At 35.6% G+C, this 21,542-nt stretch overlaps 1 protein-coding gene across 1 annotated transcript in view; it reads right to left on the reverse strand.

The window, feature by feature from the left end:
- Positions 1–21,542, reverse strand: part of ARIH1 (ariadne RBR E3 ubiquitin protein ligase 1) — a 114,565-nt gene that overhangs the window by 47,689 nt on the left and 45,334 nt on the right. The window contains exon 2 of the mRNA XM_055320213.1: positions 14,740–14,807. Within this exon, the coding sequence (XP_055176188.1) occupies positions 14,740–14,807 (68 nt within the window). The remainder of the gene's footprint in view (positions 1–14,739; positions 14,808–21,542) is intronic.

Consider the following 21,542-nt stretch of genomic DNA (forward strand, 5'->3'; position numbering starts at 1 on the left):
CCATTTCATTTTAATCTAAATAGCTAACCATTTGCCTAAGGGTTTTTCAACTACCCCAAACACTTCCTCCTACCCTTAGGTCTCAACTTAACCCTCAGTTCCTCCCCTACAGCAGGGCTCAAATTAGGTCAATTTCCCTGTATAACCTTCTCATGGTACTTTGTACTGTGCACAACACTTATCTGCACAATCAACTCCATAATCATTTATGTCTTCTCTGCTAGGGTGTAAACCCCATGAGAACTATTTTCTTATTGCTGTAGCCCAGTGTCTAGAAGAATCTTACAATCATTCAGTTTGTTTTTAAAAGAGTAACTGATTTAAGAGGAACTTCTTAAAGATAATCCACGGTAACAAATCTGAATTCCTTTGCTTTTGGCATATTTCACACTGCAATGGGTTTATCTACTTTTTGAGCCATTCTAGAAGCTTTCAGAGAACTTTCAAATACTGCTCAGGTAAACAGAATGGGGAGCTTAAGAATCCACTCATACGGTTTGAGACAGTGGGCCTAGAAATCTTTTTCTTTTATTAAGTTCCATTTTATAAGAAATCATTTTAAAATTTGGTTTTGTTATTAATTACCAACAATTCTACAATAGTTACTTGGAAATATTGAAATCTAATTTATTTTCACTAACCTAACTTAAAATTAATACTTAAAGTCTATTTCTTAAGTTGTTGACTTTAAATGTATTGAGTGTCTTTATGTTATGTGATCCTACACTAAACCCTCTAGCTTTTAGAGTTTTCCTAGTTGATTACTTTGGCCAAAAATCGGACCCTCCAACCCCCAATATTCTTTATAGTGACAGCATCCATTTCCTTCCGGTACCTGTTGTTATGGAGGTTTGTGATCAAAATAATTTTTCTCATTTTATAATTCAAATCCTTTTTCAAGTGGCATATATATATAATTTTGTTTTCTTTCTTCATTCTTGAGATTTAGTAGTTTAAGGCTAGCTCTAGTAGGCTTTATCTCAGCTTTTTCCTTCAAATTATGATATTTTATTAAGGACTGCTATGCTCAAGAATACAGGTGGATTCTTGACTCCCATACCTGTTATTTACCTGGTCACTATTTGAAAGTTCTGCCAATTGTTCCTCGTATTTTATCCTTTCTAGTTCTGAGCTATGATGAAAGCAAATATATTAAGAAACGAATCTCAGTGAAACAGATGTAAGTAACTCCTTCTAGGTCTGAATTAGCACAATTTTAAAAGAAACACAATAATCTATGTCATCTTCCCAAAAGGCTCCCACTCCATTACAAAAAAATTTAACCATACAAGTCAACAGAACAGTACATTGAACTCCCACATACCCATCACCCAGCTTTAACCATTATCAACATTTTGCTAATCAAAAGATTTTCTGAGAAACACAATTTTATTCTCATATGAACTTTTAAGGTAGGTCTGAAATTATGGCAGACATTTTAAGAAGAAGCTAATGACTATTCCCCTCACAGGTAGTTGTCCACATTCCCTGGCTTGATTAGGATTATTTCAATTTACCAAATTCTTCTAACCTAAAGCCTCTGAAACTTCAAGAACATCACAGTATACAAAACCTTATAACTTCTTTACACATTCCCCCTAAACACACGTCTCAATCTGAGGAAAAGCTTCAAACCTTTTATCATTTTCTCAAAAGAGACTATGGCTCACATAATGACAAAAACCAGTATTATTTTCTAAAATTATTTTTCACTTCAAAGAAAACAAAGACAGTGGCTTCTGTGCCCTCTGTCCAAATATGTGCATGCACGGGAAGTGTTTATTTATACCCTCTGCTCTGCTGAATGGTCTTTTTCTTCCTGCTACACGAGCAGCATAATTTAGTAATAAGTAAAATGAAACTAACTACTTATGATTCATGCAATAGTGGATCTGATTCCAACTGAAGAAAATCATAAAAAGTTTACAGAAAGTATTTAAAAATGATATTTTATTATTTTGATAAGAATGTTTCTATATATATTTTTTTTTTTAAGATTTTATTCATTTATTCATGAGAGAGACAGAGAGAGAAAGAGGCAGAGACACAGGCAGAAGGCAGGTCCCATGCAAGGAGCCCAACATGGGACTCGATCCCGGAACTCCAGGATCACGTCCTGGGCCAAAGGCAGGCGCCAAACCTCTGAGCCACCCAGGGATCCCCTGTTTCAATATATTTAATGGAAGTCCTTAGGTTATAAATGTTGAGAGCCTATAAACAAAAAATATATATATTTAAAATTAAGAATAAGGAATCAAACCATCCATTTTCATGTGAGTTCCCTCTCATATTAAGCAACTATATGTAGGAATTGTGCTGGTCAATGGCAGTGTTTAACAGCTGTGAAGGAAAGAGATGGAGACGGCTATTTCAATATGACATGCCAAGTAACAAAAGGTGGGAGGAGAATGCTAGGAAAGTACAAAAAATAGAAACTAACTTCAAGAAGTTAAAATGAGGGAACCCTGGGGGGCGCAGCAGTTTAGCGCCTGCCTTTTGGCCCAGGGCGCGATCCTGGAGACCCGGGATCAAATCCCACGTCGGGCTCCCGGTGCATGGAACCTGCTTCTCCCTCTGCCTATGTCTCTGCCTCTCTCTCTCTCTCTGTGACTATCATAAATAAATAAAAATCTCAAAAAAAATAAATAAATGAATGAATAAATAAATAAATAAATAAATCTTAAAAAAAAAGAAGTTAAAATGACTTAACAGTAAATGTGTTAAAAATTCAGAGATAACGTGATCCTAGGGGCATCAGATGAGTTGTATATGATGTACAAAACTGTACACAATATCTCTTAGTACAACCCCAGAATGAAATAAAAAGCTCTCTGAACTTCTATAAAATATAGCTGTTGAGGAGATTGGGGCCTGAATAGTCAAGGACATCCTCACAGAGTGTAGGTCTCATTAAAATCTGTTCAAGTGACCATACTGCAAAGGACATACAGAAAAGAGTCAAAGTATGGATGGATTTCAAAAAGTCAAATGGTACAGCTTTGATGTGATAGGAACCAGAAAGGTAGTGGAGGTTGATAAAATGAACTGACATGGTCAAAAGTAAGTTTAGGATGGATGTGATCCTAGAACCCAGAAGACAGTGAGGAAACTGTCTTGGCAAAATGTTGATTTACTTGTAGGTAACCAAAGGTACTATTAATTCTAAAACAATCCAGAAAACAAACTGGACCTCCCCTTTTAAGGTTGTTCCTTTTCCTGTGTGCACATGTATGTTTTTAAAGTTATTTTTATTGTGATATAAATAATTTTAGAAAAGTACATAAATATCAATGGGCAGCTTAATGAATTGTTATAAAGCAAACACTTGTGTATAACCAACCCAGACAAGAATTAGAATACTGCCTAGTACTTCAGAAACACTCCAAACATTCCTTTCTCAATAACAAACTCCTTTTCCTCCGGGACATAATCACTATCCTCTTTTTCTTTATAATTTTACCACCAAAATATGCATTCTCAAACAATATAGCTTAGTTTTGCCTGTTTTTTGAGTTGCATATAAACAAAATCACATAGGACATAAGTATTTAGAGGTCACTCCATATGATGATTTTTAAGATTCATCTATGTAGTCAACTGCACCTCTAATTTGTTTTTTGTTGATGTTATTATGTAAATATACCATAATTATCCACTTATCTATAGACATTTGGGCTGTTTGTAGGTTGGAATTATTAAGAATAATGCTGGTATGAGCACACTTACGACTTTCAATTGAGATGTGCATATGTCTTTTTACTGGGTATATGCCTGGGAGTGGAATTACTGGGTCAACTATATGTGTGTAAATACCAAGAAAAAATTATAAAACAGTTTTACATGTCTTTTTAGAATCACTTATTTTAACTTATCTATAGACTCCTTTGGATTTTCTATGTACACAACTAATATCAGTGAATATTAACTATTTATCTTCTCCCTTACAACTATGATAATTTATGCTACTGGCTAGGATCATCTTCAGTATTATGCTGAAAAGAAGTGAAAATAACAGATATCCATGTCTTGAACTCTATCTAAAAGGGAAATTTTTCAACATTTCAGCATGAACTATGTTACCTCCTACCGGCGTTTTTATAGATTTACTTAAGACTAAGAAAGTTCCCTTTTGTGCCTCGTTTGCTAATGCCTTCTTTTTAAAATCATGAATGATGACTGATTTTTAGAAACTGCTCCTCTATATCTATTGAAATGTTTTTCTCATTAAAATTTGTTCAGGCAACCATACTGAATTGCTTCCAGGTTAAACCTACCTAGGATTTCTGGGATAAATCAAAATCGTCCCGGCTGAGTTACTGTCCTCTTTATGTATTACTGAACTCAATTTGCAAATATTCTGAGTTTATTTTTTGCATCTATGTATGAGAGAAATTGACAGGTAATTTTTCTTTGGGTTCTGGAATCAAAGTTGTGATAGCGTTATGAGGGTGGGGGATTTTGTTTTTCTAAAAGAATTCATGGTTAGAGAAGATAAGGTTGGAGTTATTAGCTCATTAAATGTTGGTAGAACTTTCCAGTGTATCCATCTGGACTTAGACTTTTCTTTACAAAAAATTTCACTTTACAGATAGTCCTTATAGGTTTTCTATTTATTTCTCAAATCAATTTTGGTAAGTTGCAAATTAAATGTTTATTCATTTCATGAAAAATTTCCAATTTTGACAGTTATCCACAATATCTTAGGAGGTTTTTTTTTAAAAAAAAAAAAAAGATTTTGTTTATTTAATCGTAAGAGACACAGCGTAAGAGACACAGAGAGAAGAGAGACAGAGACATTGGCAGATGGAAAAGCAGGCTCCCCACAGGGAGTCCAATCCCCAATCAATGCAGGACTTGATTCCAGACTCCTGGGATCACGCCCTGAGCTGAAGGCAGATGCACAACCGCTGAGCCACCCAGGTGCCCCTTAGGAGGTTTTTTGTTTTTTGTTTTTAACATATATGCAGGATTCAAAGTGACATTCTTTTCCAGTCCTGATATTAACTATTTGTGCCTTCTTTTTTCTTGATTAATCTCACCAGGGTATCAAAGTTATCAGTCTAGGGGGAAAAAAATCTTTTGGCTCTTTAGCCATTCTATGTTTCTTTTCTGTTTTATTAAATTCTTCTGTTATTTCTTGTAATCTCTCTGAAATTATTCTGTTGCTCGTTTTTTGTTTTTTTTTTTTTTAAAGATTTTATTTATTTGAGAGAGTGAACAATAGAGAGAGGAAGAGCATGTGCGCAGGCGGAGTAGGGGCAGAAGGAGAGGGAGAAAAGCAGGCTCTCCAGTGAGTGGAACTCCAGGATCTTGACCTGAGCCAAAGGCAGACACTTAACCAACTGATCCACCCAGGTGCTCCTGTTGCTCATTTTCTATCATGACACGTCTAGCTCATTACTTGAGACTTAAGATGAAAGCTTAGTTCATTACTTTCCTTATATATGCATGTAAAGTTAAAAACTTCTCTTTTTTTAAATTTTTATTTATTTATGATAGTCACGGGGGGGGGGGGGGGGCAGAGACATAGGCAGAGGGAGAAGCAGGCTCCATGCACCGGGAGCCCGATGCGGGATTCGATCCCGGATCTCCAGGATCGCGCCCTGGGCCAAAGGCAGGCGCCAAACTTCTTAAGCACAACTTAAGCTGCATTCCACAATTTTCCCCCTTAATATTCAAATAGTTGCTTAAATAACAGTATAAATATTTGAAACTTCAACAAAATTGACAGAACTTAAAACACTTCAAAGAATACAAAGGCTAGTTACAACATAAAGGTGTTTTTATTAATTAAAAGATGGCACTGTTTATGAAAACATTTTCTATGAACACAGTATTCTAAATTGGCATGTCTTTCAACCTACAGAGGTAATCAACTTACTATCACTTCCACTGTTGCTGTTAAGTCAGCTGTTCGCTAAAAATATATGTGTAATATAAACTTTCTATATATTTTTCTCTCTCTATATATATATAATATATACACAAATTTTTACTCTTTGAAAGTAATCTCCCTTGTATCTTTTTTTTTTTAAGATTTTATTTATTCGTTCATTAGAGACACAGAGAGAAAGGCAGAGACACAGGCAGAGGGAGAAGCAGGCTCCATGCAAGGAGCCCAATGGGGGACCCGATCCCAGGACTCCAGGATCATGCCCTGAGCCAAAGGCAGACGCTCAACCGCTGAGCCACCCAGGCGTCCCTCTTCCTTGTATCTTATTGCTTTTATGATTATTTTTGCTGTTGTTTCTGTAGTTGTCCTATGATGTTTTAAAATGTGAATTAAAAAAAAAGTGGATTTCTTTTTATTGTATTTCATGAAATCTAAAATACTTTGGTACTGAAATTTCATGATCTTACCAGAAAGTGAAATAGGAAACTTTTCATGTCAGCATTTCAATCTTGTTGGACTACAAGGTGCCATCAATTGAAAGATGCATTCAAATTTTAAGCACATTAAAATATCTTAGAATCAAGAAGTAGTATTTATTATACATGGAAACTGTTAGGCTTCTTAAATTGTTTGACTTTTTTTTTTTTTTTTCTTTCACCAATCTGGGAAATTTTCAGTCATTATATCTTCAAATACTGCCTTTGGCCCATTCTCTAAAACTCAATGAGACCTTCTCATTAGATCCTTTACATTTCTTAACTTCTCCTCTGCATTTTCCATCTTTTAGAGTATGTACTTTATTAAAATAGTGGTTTGGTCTGATCTTCTAATACACTAAACCTCTCTTTAGCTTTGTCCAATCTGCTATTAAATTAATTCACTGAGTTAATTTTGCTTATTTTGGTTATAAAAATTGTCTTTTTTGAGTTGTTTTCCTAACCCTGCTAGAACTAGATTGTGCCTCCTAACACACTTGACTTATTTCAATAGCTGTGTTCAATGTTTGACACTGGTTCCATACCCATAGAACTGCACATAAATGGAACTATGAATCAAAAAAAAAGGTAACTATAATAAATTATAATTAAAAAAATTAGTAATAAGAGAAAAATTCTTTCTCACATCTCTAAGAGAGCTCTTACTTTCCAGTTCCCTGCTGATGGCATACCATCTGATCCAGTTCTGACAATTGTAATATCTGGAGTCCCAAGCTGTCATATTTCATTAAAAAAATAATTTGGGGAAGCAGTTTGAGGCCTTAATGTTCTTTCTCTAGATGAGATTTATATTTGTTTGTTGTCAAGTGTCTGGGTACATTAATAGTCTGGGACCATCTTAGTTCACATAAAAGACTTAAGGTTTTCTGGGCCACCCAGATGACAGGAATACTATCTTTATCATTATAAAAGCTGGTTTACCTAATCCTCATTCTTTGTAGGCCTAAGACTACAACTTTTTCCCCCACTAAACTAACCAGAGGGCCAATAAAAATCACAGCTCAGTCTCTTAGCTCCCTCTCCTAGATCAGAGAATACTTCCAATGCAAAGCAACCTGGAATGCTTGGCTCCTCACTCTAGACTTCCATATTCTTTCAGGCCTTAACCTTCTAATTCCTGTTTTACTAATTCTTTGATATTCTTCATTTTTAAAATGCCTCAATATCATGAAGATTTCTCTACTGTACTTAGTGGATAGAATGGTCCAAATTACCAGAAGTTTCCCAGGGTCTCATATTTTCTTGGTCATAGTTTAACGTCTCTTCCACCTACACTCTGTTTTCAATTAACCATCATCATCCTAAGTCAACATTATCCTTCTACCTGAGTTATTAAAATAGATTTCCAATGGGTCATCCTGCTGATGGAGAATCAACTCATATTGTCACTAATTTTTTTCTGCAATAATCCCCTTATATCACATTTCTCCATTAAAAAACCTTCAAACCTTTCCACTTAATAGAAAAAAAAAAAAAAAAGCCAAATTCACTTGCTTAGAATTCAAGGTCCTCCACAGTGTGCTTCCTATTAAACATGCCCTATCATTTCCCCTCTATCTTTCATGTACTCCATGAAATCTCATTACCATTCAATGTGTGTCCCTTAAACTACCCCCTTCTCCCAACTCATTTCCTGAACCTGAAACGCTCAGGTTCCCACTTTGCCTGCCCTTCCAAACCGAATTAAATGCCATCACATCAATAAATCCCTTTCCTACCTGAGCCAGAAATAACCTATTAAATATTCCCTTAAAATTTTACCTCTAAGCACCTTAGATAAATGACATATGATACATTGTTCTGTGTACCTCTTCATCACCAAACCTCTACTCAATGTCTTTTACACAGCTGATATTAAAAAACATTCTTGAAATTTATATAGCAGGGAGATAAGAGACAAGAGAAAAACTTCAGATTAAATAACTAATGGAGAAAACTGCTCCGAGTTCATACATCTAGGAGGTGGTGGAGCAGAGATCCCATGTCCTTAACCACTAGAGTATAGTAAGAGTATACATTTGCTGCTTTCCATACATGCTCCCCAGTAACACCAAACTTTTTTTTTTTTAAGATTTATTTATTCATGAGAGACACAGAGAGAAAGGCAGAGACATAGGCAGAGAGAGAAGCAGGCTCCCTGCGGGGAGCCTGACGTGGGACTCGATCCCGGATCCTAGGATCATGCCCTGAGCCGAAGGCAGATGCTCAACCGCTGAGCCACCCAGGTGTCCCTACACCAAACTTTTTAAACAGTAAAAACCCACCATACTATAGAAGAGTGATAAATGCCATCACAAAAGCCTGGTTTCTGACAAACCAAATTTATTCTTACATCCCAGAAGTTAACTGTGAAACAATATATTAGTAGTGATATGGCTAAGAAAAGTTCCATACCATCATAACAACACATAAGTGCCAGTTCTAGTAACTATTCACTCAATGGTGTTAATGCTTCAGAATGAAAACTGAGTATTTATTTGCAACATAGCCTGCATTGAAATCAATTTTCAAGATTCTTTGATTATACCTGTCCATGAAAAGCTGTGAGTCATCTATCACTTATATATTTCCTCACCTCAAATATGCCAGTTAACTCATTAACACCCACCTTATAGAGAGAGAAGTACTGGGTTTTTTGTGTTTTGTTTTGTTTTTTTTTAACTTATGATCAATTCTAAAGAAGCATTATTTGGTGGGTTTTGTTTCTATTCCTGATATACTGAAATCTGATTTACATCCATGTCATCATTTACAGAAATTACATATTTAAAAAATAAAACCTAGAAATGGTTGAACTAAAATATTTACTAAACACTGACTACATATTAGGAATTATGTTATGTACTAGCAATGAAAGATGAATAAGACAGTTTTATACACAAACAATTCTAACAGAAGTTTTGAAATATTAAATCAAACAGTTATAAAAGTGCCAATGAAGAAGTGATTAACCGTCTTGAGAAATAAGAATAGCCATCTTAGAAACAAAGCTTAAGTTGGGTTTAAAAAAAATTAGGAAAAAGGGCATTATGGAAGGCATGCTAGGCCAAGGACAGTACAATTCCAAAAGTGCTCCCTACGGCTTTGTAGTTAACAACCTACATAGATATCCAGAACCGCCCCATATAGACAAAGGAAAGAGTTGCAAAGTTCAGTCAACACAAAAATGAATTTGATGACATCTTAAAAATTGTGCACTACTAAAGTATGAGAACAGAAATAAAGATATCGAAATAAAGAGAAGACAATAGGCAGACAGGAGCTGGATTTTTAAAGATTCATTCACTTATTTGAAGGAGAGAGTGAGAGCAGGGGGAGAGGTGGTGGGAGAAGGAAAAGGAAAGAAGTAGACTCGCCTCTGAGTCTGACGTGGGAGCTCTATCTCATGACCCTGAGATCATAACCTAAGCCAAAATCAAGTCAGAGGCTTAACCAACTGCAATTACATATTAGGAGTTGTGTTATGTACTAGCACTCCAGAAGCAGAATTTGTAAATGTCTTGTCAGGGGAGGTGAGTGAGAAGAATGGGCAAAATAGATACAAACTTCCAGTTACAAAACGAGTAAGTTATGGAGATAAAAAAGTATAGCACAAGGAACATAGTACTATTGTAGTGACATTATATGGTGACAGAAGGTAACTACATTTATCATGGTAAGCAATGAGTAATGTATAGAATTGCTGAATCATTATGTTGTACACCTGAAATTAATATAACGTTGTACGTCAACTATATTACAAAAGTAAAATTAAAAAATTCTAAATAAAAAAGTCTTGCCATAAAAGAAAGGGAAAAAAGGACAACTCAATTTCTCAGTCTCTCCTGCTGAAAGGATTCAGGCCCAGCAGAAGCAGGGTGACCTATAGTTTATGAAAAGTACAGTACTTGAAGAAGATCGGATGAAGAATTCATTCTGTCAAAGGGATAAGGATACACCCAGCTTTCAGAGGCCAAAACAGCAGAAATACTAGTTGAGATAGAGATGTCAGTCACATACCCAATATTGATGTTATGAGCTGTAAGGTCTGTGCCCATTGGCAACCTCAAAGGCACGTTTACTAAAATAGCTTGACACTGTGATTTGGGCACTTTTCCTGAATGCATAGCCTCTGTAGTTCTGCCTTTTCCAAAATGTCATATAGTTGAATCCATACAGTATGTGGCCTTTTCAGTTTGGCTTCTTTCACTTAGAAATATGCATTTAAGGTTTCTCCATATCTTTTCATGACTTCATAGCTCATTTCTTTTTACCACTAAATAATATTCGAGTGTCTGGATATACCAGTTTATTCATCCACCCACCAACTGAAGGACATCTTGATTGCTTCCCAAGCTTTAGCAATTATGAATAAAATTGCTATGAATATTCATGTTCAGGTTTTTCTGTGGATGCAAGCTTTCAACTCATTTGGGCAAATACCAAAAAGTATGACTGATGGATCCTATGTAAGAGCATGTGTAGTTCTGTAAAAAACTGTCAAACTGTAAGCAAAGCACCTATGCCATTTTGCATTCCCACCAGCAATGAGAGTTTTTGTTGCTCTGCATCCTTATCAGTACCTAGTAGCGTCAGTGTTTGTGACTTTACCCATTCTAATAGATATGCAGTGGTATCTCATTTTACTTAGCAATGCCCTAATAATATATGATGTTGAGTTTCTCTTCATATATTTATTTAACACCTGCATATCTTCTTTAATGCAGTGTCTACTCAGATTTTTGCCCACTGGATTTTTTTCTTTACTAGTGAGTTTTAGGAGTTCTTTGTGTATTTTGGATTACAGTCAGTCTTTATCAGATGTCTTCTGCAAATATTTTCTCCACGTCTGTGGCTTGTTACTCATTTTCTTAATATTTCCCTTTAAAACAATCCTTTTCAAAGATGTTTTTTGTTTCATGTATTTTTGTTCTCTATTTCATTTATGTTGCTTTTATCTTAAATACCTATTCTACTGTTTGGAGGATTTGTGTGTGTGTGTGTGTGTGTGTTTTCCTTTGTGTTTTTCTAAGTTCCTATTTCAAAGGCTTTGCTTTTTACCTTTTTCTCTTTCTCTTATAAAGATACTAAGCCTGCAAATTCCCCTGTACCTCCTTTTTTTTTCCATTTTTTTAAAAATTTATTTATTTATTCATGAGAGACACACACAGAGAGAGGCAGAGACATAGGCAGAGGTAGAAGCAGGCTCCCTGCGGAGAGCCCGATGAAGGACTGGATCCTAGGACCTCTGGGATCACGCCCTGAGCCAAAGGCAGATGCTCAACTGCTGAGCCATCCAGATGTCCCCATATTCCATATTTGAGAGTTTTTATCTCATGAATAAGTGTTGAATTTTGTCAGATGCTTTTTCTGCATTGGTTGACATGTTATGTGAGTTTTCTTCTCTTGCTTTAATCCCCTGTATCTCCTAAGCCATATTCTACATTTGTACTGTCACTGTTTAGTTACAATCATTTTTAGATAGTAAGAGTTATCTCAAAGTATAAAAATAGAATGCAAATAGGTTTTCACTAGAATTCATCATAGCCTAAATTTGACCAATTTGAAAATAACATACTCTGAAAGGTACCAAATACCAATACATATTTTAAATCCTCTCTGCTTACTGATAAACAGTCTAGAAGAAAACACATTAGTGTAAGAAGACTTATGTGCCAACAGAAGTAAGATAAAAAGAGCATCCACAAAACAAGAATCAAGTTATTAAAATAAATAAAACGGATACTGTTGAACTAAACAATTCAAGATGGCTAAATAGTAGAATGGGTGAAAAACGAAACCAAGTGAGTGAATTCCCCAAACCAAAAATATTGGTCTTCAGACTTAAAGGGCCCAACTGGATATACTTTCAAAAGCTACTCAAAATTTCAAAAACATTAAGGATTTCTCTTAGAGCCCTTAAAAACCTAGTACATATGAAATGATTTAAATGACTAAAGATATAATCTGTGGAGAGAAAAAGGTAAATTTGGAGAAAACAGTGAAATGCAAGAGACCAACCAAAAGAAAAACAAAAAGTTAAATATATACTAGTAAAAATGCTTGTGAAGGTAACCACTAGAAAAACTGAAATAGGGATCCCTGGGTGGCGCAGCGGTTTGGCGTCTGCCTTTGGCCCAGGGCGCGATCCTGGAGACCCAGGATCAAGTCCCACATCGGGGAGCCTGCTTCTCCCTCTGCCTATGTCTCTGCCTCTCTCTCTCTCTCTCTCTCTGTGACTATCATAAATAAATTAAAAAATAAAAAAAAAATTTAAAAAAAGAAAAACTGAAATAAAACATATAACTGAAATTATTAGGGGGGAAAAAACAAAAACTTGATCAAACCAACAAAATAACTAAATAGCCAACATTATAAATACAGGGCCCAACTTACAATGGCAGTAATTAAATCTAAACATATTAGGAAGCATAAAGTCTGGCAGTGTTAATATCAAACACAGAATATAATGTGCAACTCATTAAATGAGACAAAAAGATATTGCATATTGATTTCAAAAACACTAAAGATTTAAACGGCACCCAATAATATATTTCAGAATATATAAAAAATTGAAATTACAAAAAAGACACTGAAAAATTCACACACACACATACACACACAGAGAAGTTTCCAAGGAGCTGCCTACTTTTTAATTCATACTTACCACATTTAAGTACAGTATTTAACTGAAAAATGCTTTCAGCAGTGTCAACAGTGTTACATGAGAAAATTCAGAATGTCTTTGGAGAAATATTATTAACACAAACTGTTCAGTCTAGCTCACTACAAAATATCAGATATAAATAAAACTCCTTTTCCTAATATAAGTGTCACAAAATAAGCCAGAAAATAAATGTTACCAAAATTAAGAAATACCACTGACTTCAGAACACAGGTGGTGGTGGGGGCGATCACACTTAGCAGTATTTTATTCTTCATAAACCCTAGGAAAACTACATATGCTTCAGAACATAAGCTTGGGAGTCCAACAAACCTGAGTTTGAGTGCTAACTTCTTGTGTTACAAAACTGAGATAAGCCCTAAGCCTTAGTTTCCGTATCAGTTAGGTGGGGATGATAGTTCCTAACTCCAAGAAGCTATAAGGAGGATAAGATGAAATAATCGTGGCACAATGGGCCCAATAATTGATTATTACTTGTTACTATTAAATTGTAGTTGGGGTGCAAGGTGTGAGAAAATGAGCAATGTTCTTGGTATTATTTAGTATCTGTTTTGCAAAGTTCTTTCAAGTTTAAAATCAAATGGGAAGTATTTTCCATTTATTTTCTCATTAATATTTGGGTTTCAATTCCCAACAACTAGTGTTAACTCTTGATTTTAATAAAGATTGCTAATTTTAGACTAAAGAATGGCTGATAGAATAAATATAGGCAGTCACCCTACCACCTTAACAAGTATTCCTGGGTCACCAGGGTGGCTCAGCAGTTGAGCTCCTCCCTTCGGCCCAGGGTGTGATCAAGTACCACATCAGGCTCCCTGTAGGGAGCCTGCTTTTCCCTCTGCCTATGTCTCTGCCTCTGTGTGTGTCTCTCATGAATAAATAAATAAATTCTAAAACAAAAACAAAATAAAACCAAATATTCCTAATTTCCAATCTAAGGAAAAAAAAATTAAGAATGGCTTTAATATTGTCCTCCTTTAGTCCTGTAATTTCTTCCCTTTCAGAACTAGAAAGGCCTTCAGGGAGAAAAAATAAATAATCTCAATGGAATATAATCTTGCCTGAAACCAGATAACCTGTCCAAACAGCTGCTTTGATTATCAGGATACCCTGAGCAACTTCTTTATTTTTATTGAATAAATGTCATTAATATGCCCAACATAGATTTAAGGTTGTGGGTAAGAAATCTTTATTTAACTAATGGAAGATATTATTCCTATGTTTGAAGACTGTATCAAGCACTTTTTTTTTCAAGCACTTTTTAAAATGTATTTTATCTTATTTTAAGTAGGCTCCATGCCCAACCTGGGACTTGAACTCAGGACCCTGAGATTAAGAGCTGCATTCTCTACCAACTGAGCCAGCCAAGTGCCCCTTGAACACTTTTTCAAAATCCACTTTTAGTTCTCAGTATTCAAGAAGATTCAATTTTGAAGATACTGAAGGAGAGTCCCCACCTTAGCTCCAAAACACAAAAGGAACATTAAGCCTAAATTCCCTTAACACTAAGATTATTGCAGAATTTACAGATGAGGAATACAAGAAATTAAAGCACATACAAAATGCACATTGGTTTTTTTCCCATACTGGTATATAAATCAATTCCTTATTTGCTTCTTGTAAATTCAGTTAAACAGGCTTTCTGTGTTACTTCTAAGTACAAAGCTGACAATATAGTTCCTTACCTTTCCATTAGCTTCTCTTTATCCCAATTGAAGTGGCTAAGGAGTATTCTTGTGATAGTTGCTGGATTCTAAAGAAGGGGGGAGAAAAAGTTACTTTAAGGTAACAGTACTTCATGGACACTTTGTGAATTTTTAGGTTGAATTTAATTTCATCCCACCCAAATTTCCTTTCCTAAGATATTTCTTTATTCTACAAAGAAAATACAAAATTTAGCTGTAAGATGTAAGATGATTTAAAAATAGTTTGCCATACTAATTTGTTAGGCTTCTATAGGATTCCAAAGCAGAATTCAAAATAAGTCAAAAAGAGATTAAACGAAATAGTTCAAATGAGTCTAAGCCATATTTATAAGTCAGAAGGTCCATCAGAGATATTTAGTGAAAACACAAAATATCTGTACTGGGTAATAATTTAGAAAGCATAATCTGAGGTTGCTGTTTCATTTCTAGAGGGACAAGCTAACAGCATCAAAAAAAAAAATCCAAATGTACTGCCTTACTGTTTAATGCTGTCGTTTATTTTCACTAATATCTATTTCCATTTCCCAATTAATCAGGTTACTATCTGGGTACAGAATTTTAACTTAAAATGTGAGTTACAATGTCAGAGGTAGAACTCAAACCTGAATCTTAATTTATAGGTCATGTATAATTTTATTACATCAAATAACATTTCAAAAAGGATCTCTGCATAAAACTACTTTTGTGTCACCATAGTTAAAGTATTAGTTACCAAGTGACTTAACTAAAAAAGTAATCTTGTATATAAATAATGTCATGGAAGAAATCTCTATCAAGTATTCTCAAAAATACCATTTGTCACAGAAAAATTCACATACATTCAACGCCCTCCACCCCCAAATCCAAAGATGTAGATATGGTAACTCTCATTTGACCACTCTAGGTACATTTTGCTAATCTATTTAGGTACTCTTTGCTTCTTGGGCCCAGACTCCATTAAGAATCCTCCTTTAACATAGCATTCAACAAACACCACCACTTAACAAGAGTTAGTATGTAGGAGGAAAAAACCACCCAACCCTATTAACTGATCTTATTTTATATTTATCTATACAGACTATACAGACACTGTTTTGTCTAGCTTTTTCTCAGAAATGTGATTCAACAATTTATTCACACCCCAACCCACCCAACCCTATCCAACTCTGTTTGGAAACAGGTTTTCACAATAAGACTTGCCTGCAATTGAAAAGAGTTATTCATTTAGGTTTAGTCATATGTAAAATAAAGGCAATAAGCCTATCAATTGGTAGAATGAAGTTCAGTAGTACCTATGAGAATTGTGTGGCACTCAAATACACTGTTCTCTGCTGCTAGACAGAGTGCTTGGGGAAAAATGTTTCAGGAGTTGAGTCTCAAGTTTACAAAGAGAAAAGAGGGAGAAGAGGACAAATGCCCTCTAATGCCCTTTGATGTTGCTGTACTCTAGTGTCTTTTCCAGTATCAAAAATTGGTGCTATCCAGAAGTTCCCAAACCCATTACTCGTTTACCAAAAATTATTATGGAAAGTTCAGTTAAAGCACAGATTACTAGTTCCACTCTCATAGTTCTACTTAACAGGTCTGGGGTAGGGTGTCCTCAAATATGTTCATGACCCAAGGGATTCAGAAAATAAATTAGACCAGCAGTCTCCCAGGTGAAGAAAACACAACACTTTTTCTATTTTTTAGCTCATCCTTCAAAAATTCCTGTGTTGGTAGGTGTATGTACCTGATGTACATATTATATCAAAAGTACATGCTCAAAAGTTTGAAAAAAAATTCGTAAACCACAGTGACATAATAATGCTCAAATATCGGGGATCCCTGTGTGGTGCAGCGGTTTGGCGCCTGCCTTTGGCCCAGGGCGCAATCCTGGAGACCCGGGATCGAATCCCACATCGGGCTCCTGGTGCATGGAGCCTGCTTCTTCCTCTGCCCATGTCTCTGCCTCTCTGCCTCTCTCTCTCTCTCTCTCTCTCTCTCTCTCTCTCTCTCTCTCTCTCTCTCCCTCTCTCTCTCTCTGTGACTATCATAAATAAATAAAAATTTAAAAAAAAATAATGCTCAAATATCTATATTTTGCTAGAGTCTATGTTATTGGGCAGGAGATATTTCACATACTAACTAAATAACTATATTTGGGTCACTATTTCAGTGTAGCTGGCTCAGGTCATTTATGTGTGCTGCATATAAGGAAAGGTAATGGGGGAATAACACATAATGTGAATCTACTTGTATGCCAGGCCCTGTACAAGGTACTTTAGATTTCCCATTTAATTCTCAAAGCTTTCTGTAAGGTAAACTACTTACCTGCCATTTTAAGTATGAGAAAACCATAACTAGACTCTTTGGAAGTTCTAAAAGTTACCCAATATTATCCAGTTAATTAAGGGGAATACTTGTGAATTTTAGCGTAAGACAATCTGGATCTAATATTTTTTCAATTATTCCACGTAGTAGAACCTAAGGGAATATTAAAGCTCTCATTTAACTACTAGTCATGTCTAAATATCCTTTACATCCTCCACCAAAGGGTATAATCAGGACAGGATGAGGAGGGGATGGCAGAAAACTAAGAGACACAAGGGAGCTTTCTGAGAATGTTCTATTTCTATTTCTTGAAAGTGATGGTTATATGAGAGAAAACAGTTTCCAAAACAAACTATACACTTAAAAATGGGTATATTTAGTAATATAGTTATACATCAATAATGTTAATTTATTTAAAAACAAAACGATCTGACTTCTGGTGCTGGCCAAGATGGAGTAGAGTAATAAGCTCACTGCAGTGGCTCTCTCCCACTGATTACTTAACAAAATATTCTTAAAATTAAATAACAGCAGGCAGATTGGGGAGGGAAGTGAAGAACAACAAATAAGGTGGTGCTGAATATCTTTTTATCTTTTATTTCCTGGCTTTGACTCACAAGTGGGTCAAATGGGGAAACTGTTGTAGCAGGCATGAGCAGCTAATACTGAGAGGAGAGCATCTTTTTTTGCTAGAGAATTATGGCTAAAGGCTCCTAACAATGTAGGGAAAATACTTTTTTTTTCTCTCCTGTTTCTCTAGGTACTGCCCTGAGGCCAGCCACAGCCATGAAACTACACTGCTGCAGGAGGACAAGAGAAAATCTATTGCTCTGAATAGAAGAATCAGGAAGAGGGGCCCTGCTGTGAAAAAAAAGTTGGGGGGAATCCCTATTCTTTTCTTTTTTCTCTTGCCACTTCACCTCAAGGCACACAGGCAGGTAAGAAACTAAAACCTAGAGAGCACCACGCTTCTGGGTAAAAGAATGAAGTACCCTCTCTGAGACTCAGAGAGGGTAAGGTAATTCACTAAAAAGATAAAGATGGAGAAGTAGACCCCTAATCCTGCGTATGAACCAAGTCCTGGGTTTGCACCTTCAAGCTATGCCCATTTGGAATGCAGCTAAAGTATAGGAGAGGCTTTTAGAATAGAATTATAATATAAATGACTGCCCAAATCCTAGATCAACCTAAGTGGGGATGGAAGGGCAACTCAACACAGCAAAGGCTTTGAAAACTGAACAGATAATGGAACTACTCTCTATATAAAGTGAGAAAAAATATGCAGTTATAACCTAACTGAATTGACTTGTTTACTCAAACAAAAAATCCTCACCTCTCTAAAGGATTCAAACAAAAAATCCTCACCTCTCTAAAGGATTTAAAGGATGCAGAAACTCAGAACACAATATTCAAAATGTCCAGGATAGAATACAAAAATCAACACACAAGAACAACAAAAATCTGACCAATTTTCAAAGGAGAAGACAATTAATAGATGCTGACCCCAAGGTGACTCAGATATTAAAATATCAAAGACTTTTAAGGCAACTATTAAAAACATGATCCATTAGGTGAAAATGGACACCTTAAGGTGGATGAAACAAATTCTTAGGAAAGAAACAAATTACAAAAAAGAGTCAAATGGAAATTTTATTTTTATTTTTTTAACATTTTATTTATTTATTCATTAGAGATACAGAGAGAGAGGCAGAGACACAGAGGGAGAAGCAGGCTCCCTGTGGGGAGCCAAATGTAGAACTCGATCCCAGGACACCGGGATCATGACCTGAGACAAAGGCAGAAGCTCAACTGCTGAGTCACCCAGGTGCCCCTATTTTATATTTTTTTAAGATTTTATTTGGCATTTATTTATTTATTATTTTTTTATTTTTTTAGATTTTATTTTACTGGGCAGCAGATTTTATTTATTTATTCATGAGAGAGAGAGAGAGAGAGAGAGGCAGAGACACAGACAGAGAGAAACAGACTACCCCCCCCACCCCCACGCCCAGGGAGCCTGATGCTGGACTTGATCCCCCAACAGGGATCATGCCCTGAGCCAAAGGGAGATGATCAACTATTGAGCAACCCAGGTGTCCCTAAATGCAAATTTTAGAACTGAAAACAAAGTTTACTGGTAGGCTCAATAGCAGAAAGGAGATTACAGAGAGGTCATTGAACCTGAAGACATATCAATTAAAAATTATCCAAATTTAATAATAAAAAAACTTTTTTAAAAAAAGAAACAATCTCTCAGGGCCCTGTGGGGTAATACCAAAAGCTGTCAGCCTAGAATCCTATACTCAGTGAAAGTATAGTTTAGGAATGATGACAAAGATATTCTCAGACAAGAGAAAACATTGCCAGCAGGCCTGCTCTAAATGAAACGCTAAAAAGAAGTTCTTTAGGTGCAAAGGAAATAATTCCAGAAGGGAACTTGGAATTTGGGGGGGAAAGAGCAAGAGAAAGGGTAAATGGTAAGTATTACGGACTATTTTTCTCTCCTCTTATGTCCTTGAAAATACATTAAAATGCTGAAATTAAAAATTATAACATGCAATGGTGGGAGAAATGGTTAAAATGTATAGGAAGTGACATATGACAACTACAATATAAAGGGACTGGGAGAGAAGCAAACCATACAGGTGTGAGGCTTCTGTGGGTTTCCTTGGAATGGTAGAATATGAACTCTAAGTATAATGTGAAGAGTTAAAATATCTATATTATAATCCCTAGGACAACCAAGGAATAACTAGAAATTTAAAATTTTGAAGAATCATTTACAACAGCACCAAAATTTGCCATATTTAAGTATAAATTTATTAACATATGTAAAGTATCTGTATGCTGAAAACTGCAAAATACTGATGAAGGAAATAAAAAGAAGACCTAGATACATGGATAGGTACACTATCTTTCCGGGCTTGGGAGACTCAATATAATTAAAATATCATTTCTTCTCAAATTGATCTATAGATTCAATTCAATACCAATCAAAATCCCAGTAGGTATCAACAAAATGATTCTAAAGCTTATACGGGATAGCAAGGAAACTAGCATGACCAAAATAATTTTGAAAAGAACACCAAATGGATCAAGATAGTATGGTACTGGTACAAAAACAAACAAATCAATGGAACAGAATAGAAAATTCAGAAATGGATCCACAACTATATGGTCATCTAATCTTCAATAAATCAAGAAAGAATATCAAATGGAAAAAAAGATAGTTTCTTCAACAAATGATGTTGAGAAAACTGGAGAGCAATATACAGAAGAATGAAACTGAACCACCTTCTTAGATCATACAGAAAAGTAAATTCAAAATGGGCAAAAAACCTAAACATGAGATTAAGAAAACATCAAAATCCTGGAGGAGAACACAGGCAGCAACCTTTTGACATCAGTCACAGCAAGTTCTTACTAGATATGTCTCCTAAGGCAAGGGAAATAAAAGCAAAAATGAACCACTGGGACTTCATCAAGATAAAAAGCTTCTACACAGCAAAGGAAACAATCAACAAAACTAAAAAACAACCTACAGATTGGGAAAAGCTATTTGCAAATGACATATCTGATAAAGGGTTAGTATCCAAAAATCTATAAAATGCTTATCAAACTCAATACTCAAAAAACAAATAATCCAATAAAAAATGGACAGAATGGGATCCTTGGGTGGCGCAGCAGTTTAGCGCCTGCCTTTGGCCCAGGGCACGATCCCGGAGACCCGGGATCGAATCCCACGTCGGGCTCCCAGTGCATGGAGCCTCCTTCTCCCTCTGCCTGTGTCTCTGCCTCTCTCTCTCTATCATAAATAAATAAAAATTTTTTTAAAAAATGGACAGAAGACATGAATTGATATTTTTCAAAAGAAGCACAGATGGTTAAGAGACACAGGAAAAGATGCTCCACATCACTCATCATCAGGTAAATACAAATCAAAACTACAATAAGGTATCCCCTCATAATGGTCAGAATGGCTAAAATTAATAACACAGGAAACAACAGGTGTTGACAAGGATGCAGAGAAAGGGGAACCCTCTTGTGGTGTTTATGGGAATACAAACTGGTACAGCCACCCTGAAAAATAATATGGAGGTTCCTCAGAAAGTTAAAAGTAGGGTGCGTGGGTAGCTCAGTTGGTTAGGTTATCTGTCTTCAGCTCAGGTTGTAATCCTACAGTCCTGGGATCAAGTCCCGCATCAAGGGGAGCCTACTTCTCCTTCTCCCTCTGATCTTCCCCACTCCCCCCCACTGTGTTCTCACTCACTCACTCTGCTCGTAAATAAATAAATAAATGAATAAATAAAATCTTTAAAAAAGAAAATTAAAAGGAAAATTACCCCTAAGATCCAGCAATTCTACTACTAGGTACTTTACCTAAAGGATACAAAAATAATGATTCGAAGGGATATATTGCAGCATTATTAACAATAGCCAAATTACACAAAGAACCCAAATGTCCAATGACTGATGAATGGATAAAGAAA

Source organism: Nyctereutes procyonoides, unplaced genomic scaffold (assembly GCF_905146905.1).
Source record: "Nyctereutes procyonoides isolate TBG_1078 unplaced genomic scaffold, NYPRO_anot_genome, whole genome shotgun sequence".
Classification (NCBI taxonomy): domain Eukaryota; kingdom Metazoa; phylum Chordata; class Mammalia; order Carnivora; family Canidae; genus Nyctereutes; species Nyctereutes procyonoides.